General features: G+C 47.0%; 1 protein-coding gene across 5 annotated transcripts in view; it reads left to right on the top strand.

Moving 5' to 3' along the window:
• Window positions 1-13,676, top strand: part of HIPK2 (homeodomain interacting protein kinase 2) — a 233,639-nt gene that overhangs the window by 68,855 nt on the left and 151,108 nt on the right. For all 5 annotated transcript variants that reach the window (XM_024249427.3, XM_024249423.3, XM_024249422.3 and 2 more), the window contains exon 2: window positions 6,573-7,656. In XM_024249427.3, the coding sequence (XP_024105195.1) occupies window positions 6,573-7,656 (1,084 nt within the window). The remainder of the gene's footprint in view (window positions 1-6,572; window positions 7,657-13,676) is intronic.

The following is a 13,676-nucleotide window of genomic DNA, read 5'->3' as shown; positions in this document are numbered from 1 at the left end:
TGTACTCAGATGTGAAGCAACTTTTCAGTTCATCTAATTGTGAAATATAAAGTTATGAAGAAACTAAGTAAATAGTGGGGGAAAAATACACTAAATGAGCCAGTCCCTTAACAAATGTCATTTTTTAAAAAACTGTGTGAGTTGGCCGGGCGCGGTGGCTCACGCCTATAATCTCAGCACTTTGGGAGGCCGAGGCAGGTGGATCACCTGAGGTCAAGAGTTCGAGACCAGCCTGGCCAACATGGTGAAACCCCATCTGTACTACAAATACAAATATTAGCTGGGCGTGGTGGCACACGTCTATAATCCCAGCTACTTGGGAGGCTGAGGGAGGAGATTCATTTGAACTCAAGAGGCGGAGGTTGTGGTGAGCCGAAATTGCACCATTGCACTCCAGCCTGGGTGACAAGAGCGAAACTCTGTCTCAAAAAAAAAAAGAAAAAAGAAAAAAAGCCGTAACTGTGTGAGTTAAGACTTCAAGAAATCATGAAGATTTTTAGGTATTCTTATTATTACATTGTTTGTAGCCCTAGACAAATGACAAAGAGAAACCAAAAGGTGCATAGAATTACGTAGGTTTGAAGCCGGGCATGGTGTTATCCTCTTATAGTCCTAGCTACTTGGGAAGCTGAGGCAGGAGAATCATGTGAACCCAGGAGTTCGAGGCTGCAATTAGCTATGATTGCACCACTGCACTCCAACCTGGGCAACAGAGAGTGAGATCCTGTCCCTAAAAAAAAAAAAAAAAGAAGAAGAATTAGATCTAGGTTTGACCTCTGGGGTCCGGGTCTGATTTTTTTCACTTATCACAGAAGCTTAAACCCATCACATGACTTCCCAGTTTTCAAAGTAGGACCTTTGTGAGAATGAAAGTAGGGAGGGTGCTCTGAATAATTGAATTGGCCTAACAGGGTAAGCATACGTCCAACTGGCAGTAGGACGTATGCTTACCCTGTCCATAAAACATCTGTCCTGGAGCCTGGTATGTACTTAATACTCAAGATTTTAAAACCTGGAGACTCGTAAGTGTTTTAAGAATCCTGAGGAATAGCAGATGAAGTCAAGTCTAGCATTTTATAGACATAAATGGCATCTATAATTAAGGCTAGAAGGCAGATGTTTTAAAAATAGTATTTTGAAATGCAGACTTACATACATGCTTTTTATAAATGCAAAATGAGAATTTGAATAAAGTAACTAAAAGAAGGGTCAGAACCCTCATTGCCTTTAGCATATCAAAGTGCACCCTAAATCTGGGTAACCTGGATTTGTTTTGGCATGAGAGACTTTGTCAGCTTTATGGTAATAAGGAATAATGTCTTACAAATAATGTACTTTAATTCTTCTAACTATAAGATATATTTTAATGTCAGTTTTATAGGTGCTATTTTTCATTTGTCATGTGCAATGAAGAGTTTATTATATATAGTTATGTAATAGAAGTTGTTTTAAATTTTAATAAATTTGTTCTTCAGTGCTTTTTACTTATCACTTCTGTAGCATCCACATGAACTCGTGTCTGTGTAATTAACAAGCATGTAAGAACCCCATGCATATCTGAGGTTCAGTGTTTATGACTTCGGCCTGTTTATGAGACAGAGTGGTATGGTAATAGGCATGCTACTTGTTAAAAGCTTTAGTTCTAGGTTACGGTGACTCCCTGTCCTTTAGTGAATGAAAATGTGGCCATTTTGACAGGTTTTATCTTGGGAGGCCACTAAGGCTTTTGTGGAAAAGTCTGGGTCAGGTCATCCCTCTAGGAGCAGGTGTGGTTATGGCAGATTTATCCTACCGTGACCTCCTGGGTTCCTCTTACTGCTCCCCATGGGCTCAAAACTTGCCCTCCCAAGTACAGTAGTCTCCCTGGTCTCTCACCTAGAAAGAGTAAAATCCGCCTTCTCTTTCAAGAGCCAACTAGGAAGTACAGAGATAACTTAAAAAGCAATTGAGATTTTGCCATTGGATCAAACTGACAATGTGCATTAAGCCTCTGTTTTTCCTGAAAAGGATATTGACAAATGAGGCGGGAAGTAGCCTTGACTAGTCCAGAGGTGAATACAGAAAGAAATGAGAGGAGACATTTAGCTTTTGCTTTCAAGTGAAAAAAAAATATTGAGTCCCCCTCTGCACCCCCACTTTATTGTCCCTCACTTTAGGATCTGAATAAATAGAGAAGTAATATGTTGTAGGCTCGACTCTCTGAGAGCTAAACTAATAGGGAAGGTTTGTTCCAGAGAAATAATCTCAAGGAGAAATATTTGGAAATAAGTGTGTTGCCATAAGATTAAGATTAAGCTACAAAACCACCAGCAGTGTCTTATTCCTTATGAAGATATTTCAGGGATTTAAAAAAGTATTACTGTTAAAGACTTTCTTTAACTATATCTTGTTTGAGCATTTTGCTGCCTGAAGCATAGTGGCCTCTGCTACAGAACAAAGGTAACACGTCTGCACTGGGCGTTGGGTCTAGTCGTTGGAATAGCGGCTGTAGACTTCATAAAGGGGCAGCAGGGGCCACACCAGGCCAGGCCGGAGTCTGAGGCAGCCGGCCGTGGTGCAGGGTGTTTCCAGCCATGCAGGCCTCCTCTCTGATCCTGGGCATCTGTCACCAGAGGCAGCCAGTGATGATTTCCACAATTTTATGACCCTTGGCTGTCATCCCAATAACAAATAAGTCATAAGCCACCCTCTTCCCCTCTGTAAAATTCCACTTCTGCACCGTGGACAGCCTTTCCACCAAGATCTTTTTGAAACAGTGAAAACAGAGACTAGTACCTCACCTTCTTTATGTATGAACAGCGTATTTCTGCTGTTGCCCTCTCTGACCGCCCTCTTCCAGATACTTAAAGACTGAAAAATAAGCAGCAGGCTTGACACAAAAGGATGAAGGAAATGGCTGTTTTGCTTTGACTCTGCAGCGGCTAAGTTACTGAAAGCCAAGTAATTGGTCATTTCTATATTGTCTACAACATCTAGAACAATATGGATATTCACTTGATACTGATAAATAGGGAATAGCCATATTCTATGTTGTTCTAGAATAAGGGGGATTTTGACTTAGAATAAGGGGGATGTTGACTTGAACAAAAAGAACAGTGGGAAGAAATGGGTGAAGTATGGATTCTGAATAAGCAAGCCAGAATAGTCTTGTCAGGCACGAGGATTCCTACAGAGGTGCAGTCACAGTGCGTAGGTGGAGGTCGGAGTTCAGGATTGAAGCAAGAAGGGGACACCCTCCAGCAGATCCATGGACCCAGGTTGGAGGTGGGGCTCCGAGAAGGTGCTGGATGTTAGCAGAACTGCCCCTAGGAAGTCAGAGCTGAAGTCAGATGGTACATATGCTAAGTGCTGTAGGAACAGTGAGTTGGGAATGATCACTGGGTTAGAGTGGTCTGGAAAGAGAAGGAATCTAAGCTGGCTGGTCTTTGGATAAGTTGAGAAAAGCAGCAAAGGCATGCCAGGTAAAGGAATAGTGTAAGAGTGTGAAGGTAGGAAGTATAAGAGACATTCTAGAAACAGTGAATAGACCAGCTTCTTTCAAGCTGAGGACCCAGGAAGGTTAGTAGAGCTGAAGCTAACAAGGTAGTTGGAATCAACACATAAATGTGTCAAGTTCTCAGCTTTATCTCCTTGACACTAAGGAGCCCCTGGAAGTTTGGAGAGGGGAGTGGCATGCTTAGAGATGTTTTAGGAAGATTAATCTGGTAGCCAAATATAGGCAAATTAAAGGGAGACAGAGTGCTCAGGTAGATGAGATGTCTAGATTTGCTTTAGTCCTTCTAGAAAGTGATAAACGCATTCACTATGGAAGTGGCAGCAACAGCAGAAATAAAGAATTGGATGCAAGAGATGTTTTGAAGGAAGGAGAAATTAATAAGGCTTAGCACCTTCTTGTCTATGAACGTAGAGAAGAACCATCATAGTTCATAGTTTTGGAGCCAAGTGACTAGAACAGTCATGGAGATGTTAGGATAGAGGGTGAAATGGCTAGATTTTTAGGAAAAAATAAGGGGTTCAGCTTTGGAAGCGCATTTTTGATGTTGTAGCAGGAGGCAGCAATATATCACTGTAACCTCTGAGGGAGAGCCCAGCCTGTGATAAACATGTGGGGATCACCTACACAGAGGTGACAGCTTAAACTGCTTGAATGGATGATAGCTGCCAGAGAGAACAGAGTCAAAACGGTGGAAATGCCAACATTTGAAAGGAGGAAGAGGGCTGGGTGCCGTGGCTCACACCTGTAATCCCAGCACTTTGGGAGGCTGAGGCGAGTGGATCACTTGAGATCAGGAGTTTGAGGCCAGCCTGGCCAACGTGAAACCCCGTCTCTACTAAAAATATAAAAAGTACCTGGGCATGGTGGTGCACACCTGTAGTCCCAGCTACTCGGGAGGTGGAGGTTGCAGTGAGCCGAGATAGCACCACTGCACTCCAGTCTGGGTGACAGAGCAAGACTCTGTCTCAAAAAATAATAATAATAAAATAAAGGAGGAAGAGGAACCACCCGAGCACACAGTGTGTAATCAGACACGGGATGGGGAGATTACAGATTCACTGAAGTCCAGAGAAGAGCATCAAGAAGGAAGTCGTGGTCAGCAGTATCAGATGTTGCAGAGGTTAAGAAGAACGGGCTGAAACAAGGCCATTGGATTAGGCAATTAGGAAGTCATTTACCTTCAAGAACACGAGCCTATAGTGCATTAACAAGTTGGGGGAGATGGATTAAGATGTGGGCATTGAAGAAAAGGGAGCATAAACCATTGATCACAGGTGAGAGGAGGGAAAGAATTAAGAGGGGGGAATGTGGCTGTTACTCCTTTTGCCTTCCATGTTGGGAGTTTGTGTGTGCACACACATGAAGGCAGAAGAAAAAGATGAGGTGACCGATTCGTTTGGCCAGCCATATTAAGTTCCTACTAAGTACTTAGATCCAATTAAGTACAGGGAGAAATGGAAAGCTACAAGAGAAAGAACAGTGGTGGAAGCAGGTTCAGGAGAAAATGGGACAAATATTGATCATGAGAATCGGGAACTTTTTTAGTATTGGAAAAGAGCAACACCTCTTTCTCTCCGACTGGAGAGAAGGAATGAAGGATGGAGGATGATATAGATTCAGGAATGTTCTGAAATGAAGAAGGAAATAAAGGAGGAAAGTAAGGCCAACCTCAGGCTTCTGGACAAAGTGGAAGTTGGGTCATCTACTGAGAGAGAAGGTGGACTAGGGTGATGGTTGTTGGAGTGGAAAGGATTACCACTCTAGGTAATGCCAGGGGCTCAGAGAGACAGGAACACTAGGTTAGCCAGCCACCAACAGGGCTTGCAGAAGCTGCACTTCCTTGTGCTTCTGTGAGAAATGTTTGTTGATTGTGGCTTAGAAGATGGGCAATGTTTGTTACTCTTTTAACCTTTAAGGAGTTATCCTTCTTCATCACCTTATTATTTTTGCTTAATACATTTTCTATGAATTTTTGTTTCAGTATCACCATAATTTGTACAAGTGTTCCAGAGTAATGGTCTTATAGGTTTCTAAGTTTATCTAAATTGTGGATGAGATATTGGTATGAAATAATAGTACTTCTGGCCAGACACGGTGGCTCACGTCTGTAATCCCAGCACTTTGGGAGGCTGAGGCGGGTGGATCACCAGGCTGGCCAACATGGTGAAACCCCATCCCTACTAAAAATTCAAAAATTAGTCGGGCATGGTGGCACGAGCCTATAATCCCAGCCTTTGGAGGCTGAGGCAGGAGAATGGGAGGCAGAGGTGGCAGTGAGCCGAGATTGTGCCATTGCACTCCAGCCTGGGTGACAAGAGCGAGACTCGGTCTCAAAACAAAAACAAACAAACAAAAAAAACAAAAAGAAATAGTACTTTCTAGAGAAATGTATTGATGTATGAATTTAGCAGGAAACGTGAGTGAATGGAGCCACGAATTGTGCTATCCAGTCCCCACCAGTAAGGCTGATAAAATGTTTTATGCTGTTGAAATGAAAAACGTCAGACCAACTGCTGATCCACTCAACCCTACAGAATCGATGACTAAGCTGCCAGGTGGTAATTAGGGTTCATCCAGGATCCAGAAGATCCTGAGTGGCCTGGTGATGGGGCCTGTGTGGGAAGATGTTTCCTCAAACCAGTAAACCTGACAGGGTCTGTGGACAAGGCCGAGCTGATTATGTGGGCAACGAAGTACGTGACAGTTAGCAGAGCCTCCTGAGTTTCAGTAGAAAGCAACCCAGGGAGAACTGAGGAAGAATCCATTTCTGTCACAAGTAATGTTTATTAAAAAAATGATGACCTATGTCCTGATATTGGAATTCTGTTTCTGATTCTCAGCTGTGTTGCTGGCACCTAATGGTGGCAGGTGGCACCCTGGAACCACTTGGTTCCACAAACTCAGTGACCAGAATGTGCTTCTGGGTGGAATAGATTCACTTTTTCAACCTTGTTTTCAAGTGGGAAGAAAATATTCTGTATGGCCCAAGCCATAGATGAGAGCTGAAGGGGATCTGTTGAGTTTACTTGTACCAAGGTGACTCCGATACTTACTTTTTGTTTTCCTTTCCTTGTAGGTATGGCCTCACATGTGCAAGTTTTCTCCCCTCACACCCTTCAATCAAGTGCCTTCTGTAGCGTGAAGAAACTGAAAATAGAGCCGAGTTCCAACTGGGACATGACTGGGTACGGCTCCCACAGCAAAGTGTATAGCCAGAGCAAGAACATCCCCCCGTCACAGCCAGCCACCACAACCGTCAGCACCTCCTTGCCGGTCCCAAACCCGAGCCTACCTTACGAGCAGACCATCATCTTCCCAGGAAGCACCGGGCACATCGTGGTCACCTCAGCAAGCAGCACTTCTGTCACCGGGCAGGTCCTCGGCGGACCACACAACCTAATGCGTCGAAGCACTGTGAGCCTCCTTGATACCTACCAAAAATGTGGACTCAAGCGTAAGAGCGAGGAGATCGAGAACACAAGCAGCGTGCAGATCATCGAGGAGCATCCACCCATGATTCAGAATAATGCAAGCGGGGCCACTGTCGCCACTGCCACCACGTCGACTGCCACCTCCAAAAACAGCGGCTCCAACAGCGAGGGCGACTATCAGCTGGTGCAGCATGAGGTGCTGTGCTCCATGACCAACACCTACGAGGTCTTAGAGTTCTTGGGCCGAGGGACGTTTGGGCAAGTGGTCAAGTGCTGGAAACGGGGCACCAATGAGATTGTAGCCATCAAGATCCTGAAGAACCACCCGTCCTATGCCCGACAAGGTCAGATTGAAGTGAGCATCCTGGCCCGGTTGAGCACGGAGAGTGCCGATGACTATAACTTCGTACGGGCCTACGAATGCTTCCAGCACAAGAACCACACGTGCTTAGTCTTCGAGATGTTGGAGCAGAACCTCTATGACTTTCTGAAGCAAAACAAGTTTAGCCCCTTGCCCCTCAAATACATTCGCCCAGTTCTCCAGCAGGTAGCCACAGCCCTGATGAAACTCAAAAGCCTAGGTCTTATCCATGCTGACCTCAAACCAGAAAACATCATGCTGGTGGATCCATCTAGACAACCATACAGAGTCAAGGTCATCGACTTTGGTTCAGCCAGCCACGTGTCCAAGGCTGTGTGCTCCACCTACTTGCAGTCCAGATATTACAGGTAAGACCGTCCACAAGGAGACAGGAGCTGCTGAATGCCCAGTGGCACTCACAGAGAATGTGCCACCTTAGTCATTGTGGGAAGATAAAATTATATGTCTACAGTTCCTGCCTTCAAGTGATCTTAATGTACTTAGGAAATTAGGACATGTGCACATTGCGATGTCAATTAGAAGTCACATTAGAACGGAGCCAGGTAAGATCTGTGGCACAGGTGTTCAGCGTTGGAAGGGCTCCCTGGGACCTGGGGTGCAGAGCAGAGAAGTTCCGTCCTCCCGGATGGGTAGGATCCAGACAGGTGCTGGAGAGAGAGGGATGTGCCATCCACAGTCCGCAGTCACACTAGTGGGAATTTACAGGAGACAAGAAGGACACCCGCCTGGCCAGAACAGTTTGTGAGTGGTGGGAGATGTGAGTGAAAGCCTGGTTGGAACCAGGTCACTGGGGGTCTTAAATATCAGATCAAGGAATTGCAACTGTATCCTCAAACCCAGAGCAAGCCCTGGAAACCTTGAACAACATAAGGTAACAGGGTGAAAGGGATGTTCTGAGAAGGTTCCTTGTCTATCCACGTGCAGAAGGGCTGGAGGAAGGGAGAGACTAGTCTGGGGCCAGCTGGCTGGTTCCTGTGGTGAGGTGACTCCAGGCTTTGGGTCAGGATGATGGAGGAATGATAGTGTCCGTGGCAGAGAAGTGTGTTCAGTCATGGACTCACACATGCAGTCATTCAACAAGCTTTGATTTCACTTCTAACATGTGCCAGGCACAGTGCTAGGTATAGGGATATAGACAGGGCCCTTGCCATCCTGGGGTATCTGGAAGCTTTTCAGGGACCCCTGTATGCAGTCAGGATTGGAACCGCTGCCGACATGAAGCTGAGATCGGAGTGCTGGCTTTGGAGTCAGGAAAGGCCAGAGTGAAACTAGTCCTTCCTCTCCTAATTGCCTGATTTGTCCATGCCTTCATTTCCTAACCCATGAAGTGGGAGAAATCCTCTCACCAGCCTCGTGGGCGCCTGGGAGGTAACACGGCTGTAACATGGCTTAGGTATGTCACTCCGTGGCCGGCCATGGCGGGTGCACAGCGGGGAGGCGGCAGGGATGGAAAGCAAGATCCTGCTCTGTGGAACCAGCCTGGGGTGTGTTTGGGGTGGTGCCGAACAGTGCAATGGAGATAGAGGTCACAAGAAACAAAACTGAAACTCCCATGAGAAGATGGGACGGATGCACATTTAAGAGCGTGCCATGTAGGCAGGAAGACCAGGGTCCCTGGGGGCCATCCTGCTGAGACCTCCTGCCCCACACTTGCCCGTGTGCTTTCTCCACGCGCCTTTCAAGGCCACAGAGAGAAGGCTGGAACATGCCCCAGGGCCATGTCGACACAGCTGACCTGTCACCCATTCCTGGGGCTGACCTGGGCCAGCTTCCCCTTCTTGCTCCCTGTCCGGGCCCCCAGCCTGGCTGCAGGCAGAGCTGTTGCAAGTCTCCTCCCAGCCCCTCCCTCAGCCTGCTGGGCACCAGGCCCTCCTTCCCTGGGAGAGCAACAGCCCCTCCGCTCGGGTCCCCAGATGCCCTCCCACCTTCCACCCCGTCTCCTTTCATCCTAATCCTGACTCACACAGGAGGTTTCGAGGCCTCTCCACCCATGCTGTTTCTGTCTCTTCCCTCTTCCTTTAGGAGGCATTTCCTGAGTTAGAACAGCTCTCTGCGAGCCTCTTCTCTGCCCTGCCCTGAGGATTCCTTTCCCGCTCATTTCCTACGCGCAGAAAGGTCTCCACTGGCCTGTGCTTTCACCACCAGGTCCCGTGTGGACAGACGGGTCTACTGCTGCCCCTCCACTTCCTCTCCACTCCCTCTCCACTCCATCTCCACTCCCTCTGCACTCCATCTCCACTCCCTCGTCCTGACTAGGCCATCCACTCTCTGCCCCGCTGGCCCCAGAGCCAATGGCAGGGAGAAGTAAGCCCAGGGCAGGAGCCTCCAAGGAAGGTGGGCACCTCCTTGTCTCCAGAGGAAAAGGATGGGCAATGGTTGAGTGAATCTGGAGGGTTGGGTGCCCGGTACCGGCAGCACATGTTCTCTGTAGAGAGTGCCTGGGCCTCTGAAAGCCAGCTCTGGTGGCCGTCCCGGGTACCAGCCCCACTGGGGGCTAGCTGGTGCTGTGCTGGCTCTGGGAGGCCACTGTGCCACTTCGTATTTAGGTTGGTAAATTCAGCATGCCAAAGGCTGGCTCTTTCTAGTTCTTGGCCTGAATTCAGGGTGAACAGCCCCTGACTTGGCTGCTAGGGCTTTTATTTAGTTCATCTGAATTGCTGCATCATGAACACATATCAGTGTTATTAACATTTACTAAAAGCTAGCATGGCGACTTGTAAAAAGACTTCGACAAACTCTGTTTAAAAGGCAGCACATCCTTAGAGCAAAACTTGGCGAATCAAGTAAGCTGAATTGGGGATTCTTAAGACCCCCTTGTCATCTTGCCTTCTGGTGCCCACATGATGCTTCCTGGAGCCCTCCCTGCCCATCCCCTTGGACTCTGCAGTTTTTCTTTGCTTTCCTGCCTGGTGCGGGTGCCCCTAGTGCTGAGGAGACACGTCGCAAAATTGGGGATCCTAGCTCAGGAAGCCTGCGGCAGCAGTAAAAGTTTGCCCGTGAGGGCTGGGGAGGGCTGACTCCTTCACCTGGACTCATAGCGATCCTCTCTTGCCCTCCTCTGGGTGAGATCAGGCCTTTTGGACGCCTCTGGTGGGTGTGGTAGGCTGGTTTGCTGGCCGTTCCTGGGCCCTCAGGAGCCCTCTTCTCCCCACTTCGTGACAGGCACAGTCACATCTGGCCCCTGTATCCCCACATCCCTCTGAAGGACCCTCCGCTTAGTTGTGATAGTACCCTCTTTTCACCCCTGAAATCACCATTGCCTAAAATTCTGAGCAAGAAGGCCTCTTTCTCCTTTCTGTGGTCACCTTCAGGCCCTCATGTCAGCCTCCCTGTGCCCAGCCCTGGTTCCAAAAATACGGTCAGCAGGAAAGGCAGCCGCTCTTCTGCCTGAAATGAGGCTTCATTTCTAAGTTGGCGCAATGTTCTATTTCTCCCTCAGGCCTTGTCTGAGCCCTGCAGTGGTTTGCCACCATACAGATCGATCCGAGTTTTCGAGGACAGTCTCTAGTGCTCTGTCTCTGTTCATCCCAGCTGTGTGGGACAGCCAGCTCTAGGCCACGTTTATCAAGTTGATTTTCCTGATGGCTTTGCCTCTTATAGGAAAGAGAGGGGGCAAGAAAAGCTCTTTAATTGTCCATCATTAAGGCCCATGTCCCAGCAAGAAAACGCTTTCAGACGCTTTCAGCTATATCTGCATCTTGAGAGAATGGCTGTGTGTTTGAGCCGCCTGGGCTGGAGAAGTCATTGCATGCCATGCATCCAGCCTCCCAGCAGGTTGGCCTTTGTCCTGCAGGCAGTGGGTGGGGACTTTCTCCCCGCGGCCCCCTGTATCTGAGCTGGGCACATTATCGTCCCAGGACATCTGACTTTCAAAAGGTAGGGTACTTATGTGTCCCTGTGTCATTTTGCATGGTACTGGGCTAAGTGTCTCATCCCACCATTGTCCCCACCTAGTGACACAGAAAGGGTGTGAGACAAGGGTATGTTATCCTCGCCTGGGGGACTTGGAAAGGAGGTGGTGTCCCCGGAGCCAACTGTTTTCCCCAGCTCTCAGGCATGTGCCTGGCCGCAGTGGCTGTTGGTATTCTGTGAGGCAAGCCCACTGGTGTGTTTTTCAGGAAACAAAGGCTGCTTTTTAAGTTTTTTTCTTGACTCTGAAGCAGGGGTATTCCCTTCCAATTCGAAGGTCAGTTATGTCGTTAACTGTCAGCTGCCCGGGTTCTCAGGCTTCCCTGTGCACAGGAATCTCCTGGAGAGGTTGCTGGGAACAGATTCTCCCTGGGAGTGCCCTGGGAGAAAGTCCACACCCACCTCCACAGAGACCTGCCTCAGAGAACTGGAGGTGAGCCAGGCAGGGGGTCTTAGGACCAGTCTTTGAGAAACACTATTCTGAGGGACAGAGGGATTTTCTTAATGGTTGTCACCTTTCAGGTGTTCACACCCAAAAGAACAGAGTTGCAGGTAATCCTTGCTTGTATTACTTCACCTTGGTCGCCCCTGCCCTTTTGTTATTTAATTCTACATTGATGCCAGTTCATTTTGTTTGTTTTTAGTTTTTTTTTTTTTTTTTTTTGAGCAGGCAATAAATTGGTACTGGGGTATTTCCATTATCAGCAGAACCAGTAAACTACAAATAAGACCAAATGTTAAACTCCACTCTCAGAAAAAACACAAACAAAAAGACATGCCATTCAGGCAAAGGGTAATCAGTGATTAAAATATATAGATTTTTTTTGGTTTCTACTCTGGATTATTCGAAATATTCTTGTCTAGAGTTTTTTGAAACACGTAGGACTGTTACCAGCACCCAAAAATTGAACATAAAAAATTAGGACATGAAAAATAGCAAATAATCCACTTTTTCAGAACAATCTAATCTTTTTTTTGAGACAGAGTCTTGCTCTGTCGCCCAGGCTGGAGTACAGTGGCGCAATCTTGACTCACTGCAAACTCTGCCTCCCGGGTTCACCCCATTCTTCTGCTTCAGCCTCCTGAGTAGCTGGAACTACAGGTGCCCGCCACCATGCCTGGCTAATTTTTTTGTATTTTTAATAGAGATGGGGTTTCACTATGTTAGCCAGGATGGTCTCAATCTCCTGACCTTGTAATCTGCCTGCCTCGGCCTCCCAAAGTGCTGGGATTACAGGTGTGAGCCACCATGCCCGGCCTTTTTTTTTTTTGTCTGATTCTTTGGGGTGCAGAGACTGTCTTCAAGTTGATTTCATGGAGGTTTTAGGTGGGGGTGTGTATTATTCCATTCTTGCATTGCCATAAAGAGCTACCTGTTACTGGGTAATTTATTAAAAAAAAAAAAAAGGTTTAATTGACTGACAGTTCTGTGGGATGTATAGGAAGCATGGCTGGGAGGCCTCAGGAAACTTACAATCATGGAGGAAGGTGAAGGGGAAGCAGGCACGTCTTATATGGCTGGAGAAGGAGAAAGAGAGAGGTGGGGTAGGTGCTACATGCTTTTAAACAACCAAATCTCATGAGAACTCACTATCACAAGAACAGCAAGGGGGAAGTGTGCCCCCATGACTCAGTCACCTTTCACCAGGCCCCTCCTCCAACACTGGAGATCACAATTCAACATGAGATTTGGGTAGGGACACAGATCCAAACCATATCAGGGGGGAGATTAATTTTCAGTTCAATTCATCAAACATTCATTACTGAGTGTCCCGTAGTAGATATGTGCTCCAGAATGCAGAGGGTAAGTCATGATCCCTAATCTTGCAGAGTTCACAGTCTCTTTGAGGAGGTGGAAAACACAAACCAACTGCCAAGACTGTCATTCTGATGCTTCAATATTTTAAATGTTTGGTCGTTCAACAGAGATTTATTGTGAACCTACTTTCTGCCAGACTCTAGGGAAACAATGATGAGCAAAGCCAGTTCAAAAAATTGAAAGTCAGTGAAAGATTTTGCAAGATGGGTTAATAGGGAAGTTAACATGAGATAGGGATGGGGAAGTCTAGGGGTCATGGAGACTGGAATAAATAAGGAAAGATGGGAGAAATTATGGTGACTCCTTAGACAGTGACACCTGGCGGGAGTCGAAGGCCTGTACTGGAAAATAATAATCCGGTGAGTGAAGCCTGACGATAGAGAGTTTTGAATACAGGCTTGAGGGGCTTGGGTTGAGCCAAAGTGCCAGAGCTGAGAGCCATTGTAAATTCTTGAACAAAGGAGAAGTTTAATGAAAATTAATGATGGTATAAATCAATTGGAATGGCAAGGAAAAAAAAAGTTGTGGGGATGTGTTGAAAGCCAGAGGCTAGGAGACAACTGTTGTTACTCAGGAATGAAGGGTCGAGGCCCTAGATTATAACGGGGGGTTCTACCCCCCTGATAGTATGAATGTGGA

This window comes from Pongo abelii, chromosome 6 (assembly GCF_028885655.2).
Source record: "Pongo abelii isolate AG06213 chromosome 6, NHGRI_mPonAbe1-v2.0_pri, whole genome shotgun sequence".
In the NCBI taxonomy this organism is placed as follows: Eukaryota; Metazoa; Chordata; class Mammalia; order Primates; family Hominidae; genus Pongo; species Pongo abelii.
Note: the sequence above shows the minus strand (reverse complement) of the source record. Positions and strands in the feature narration are given on the sequence as shown.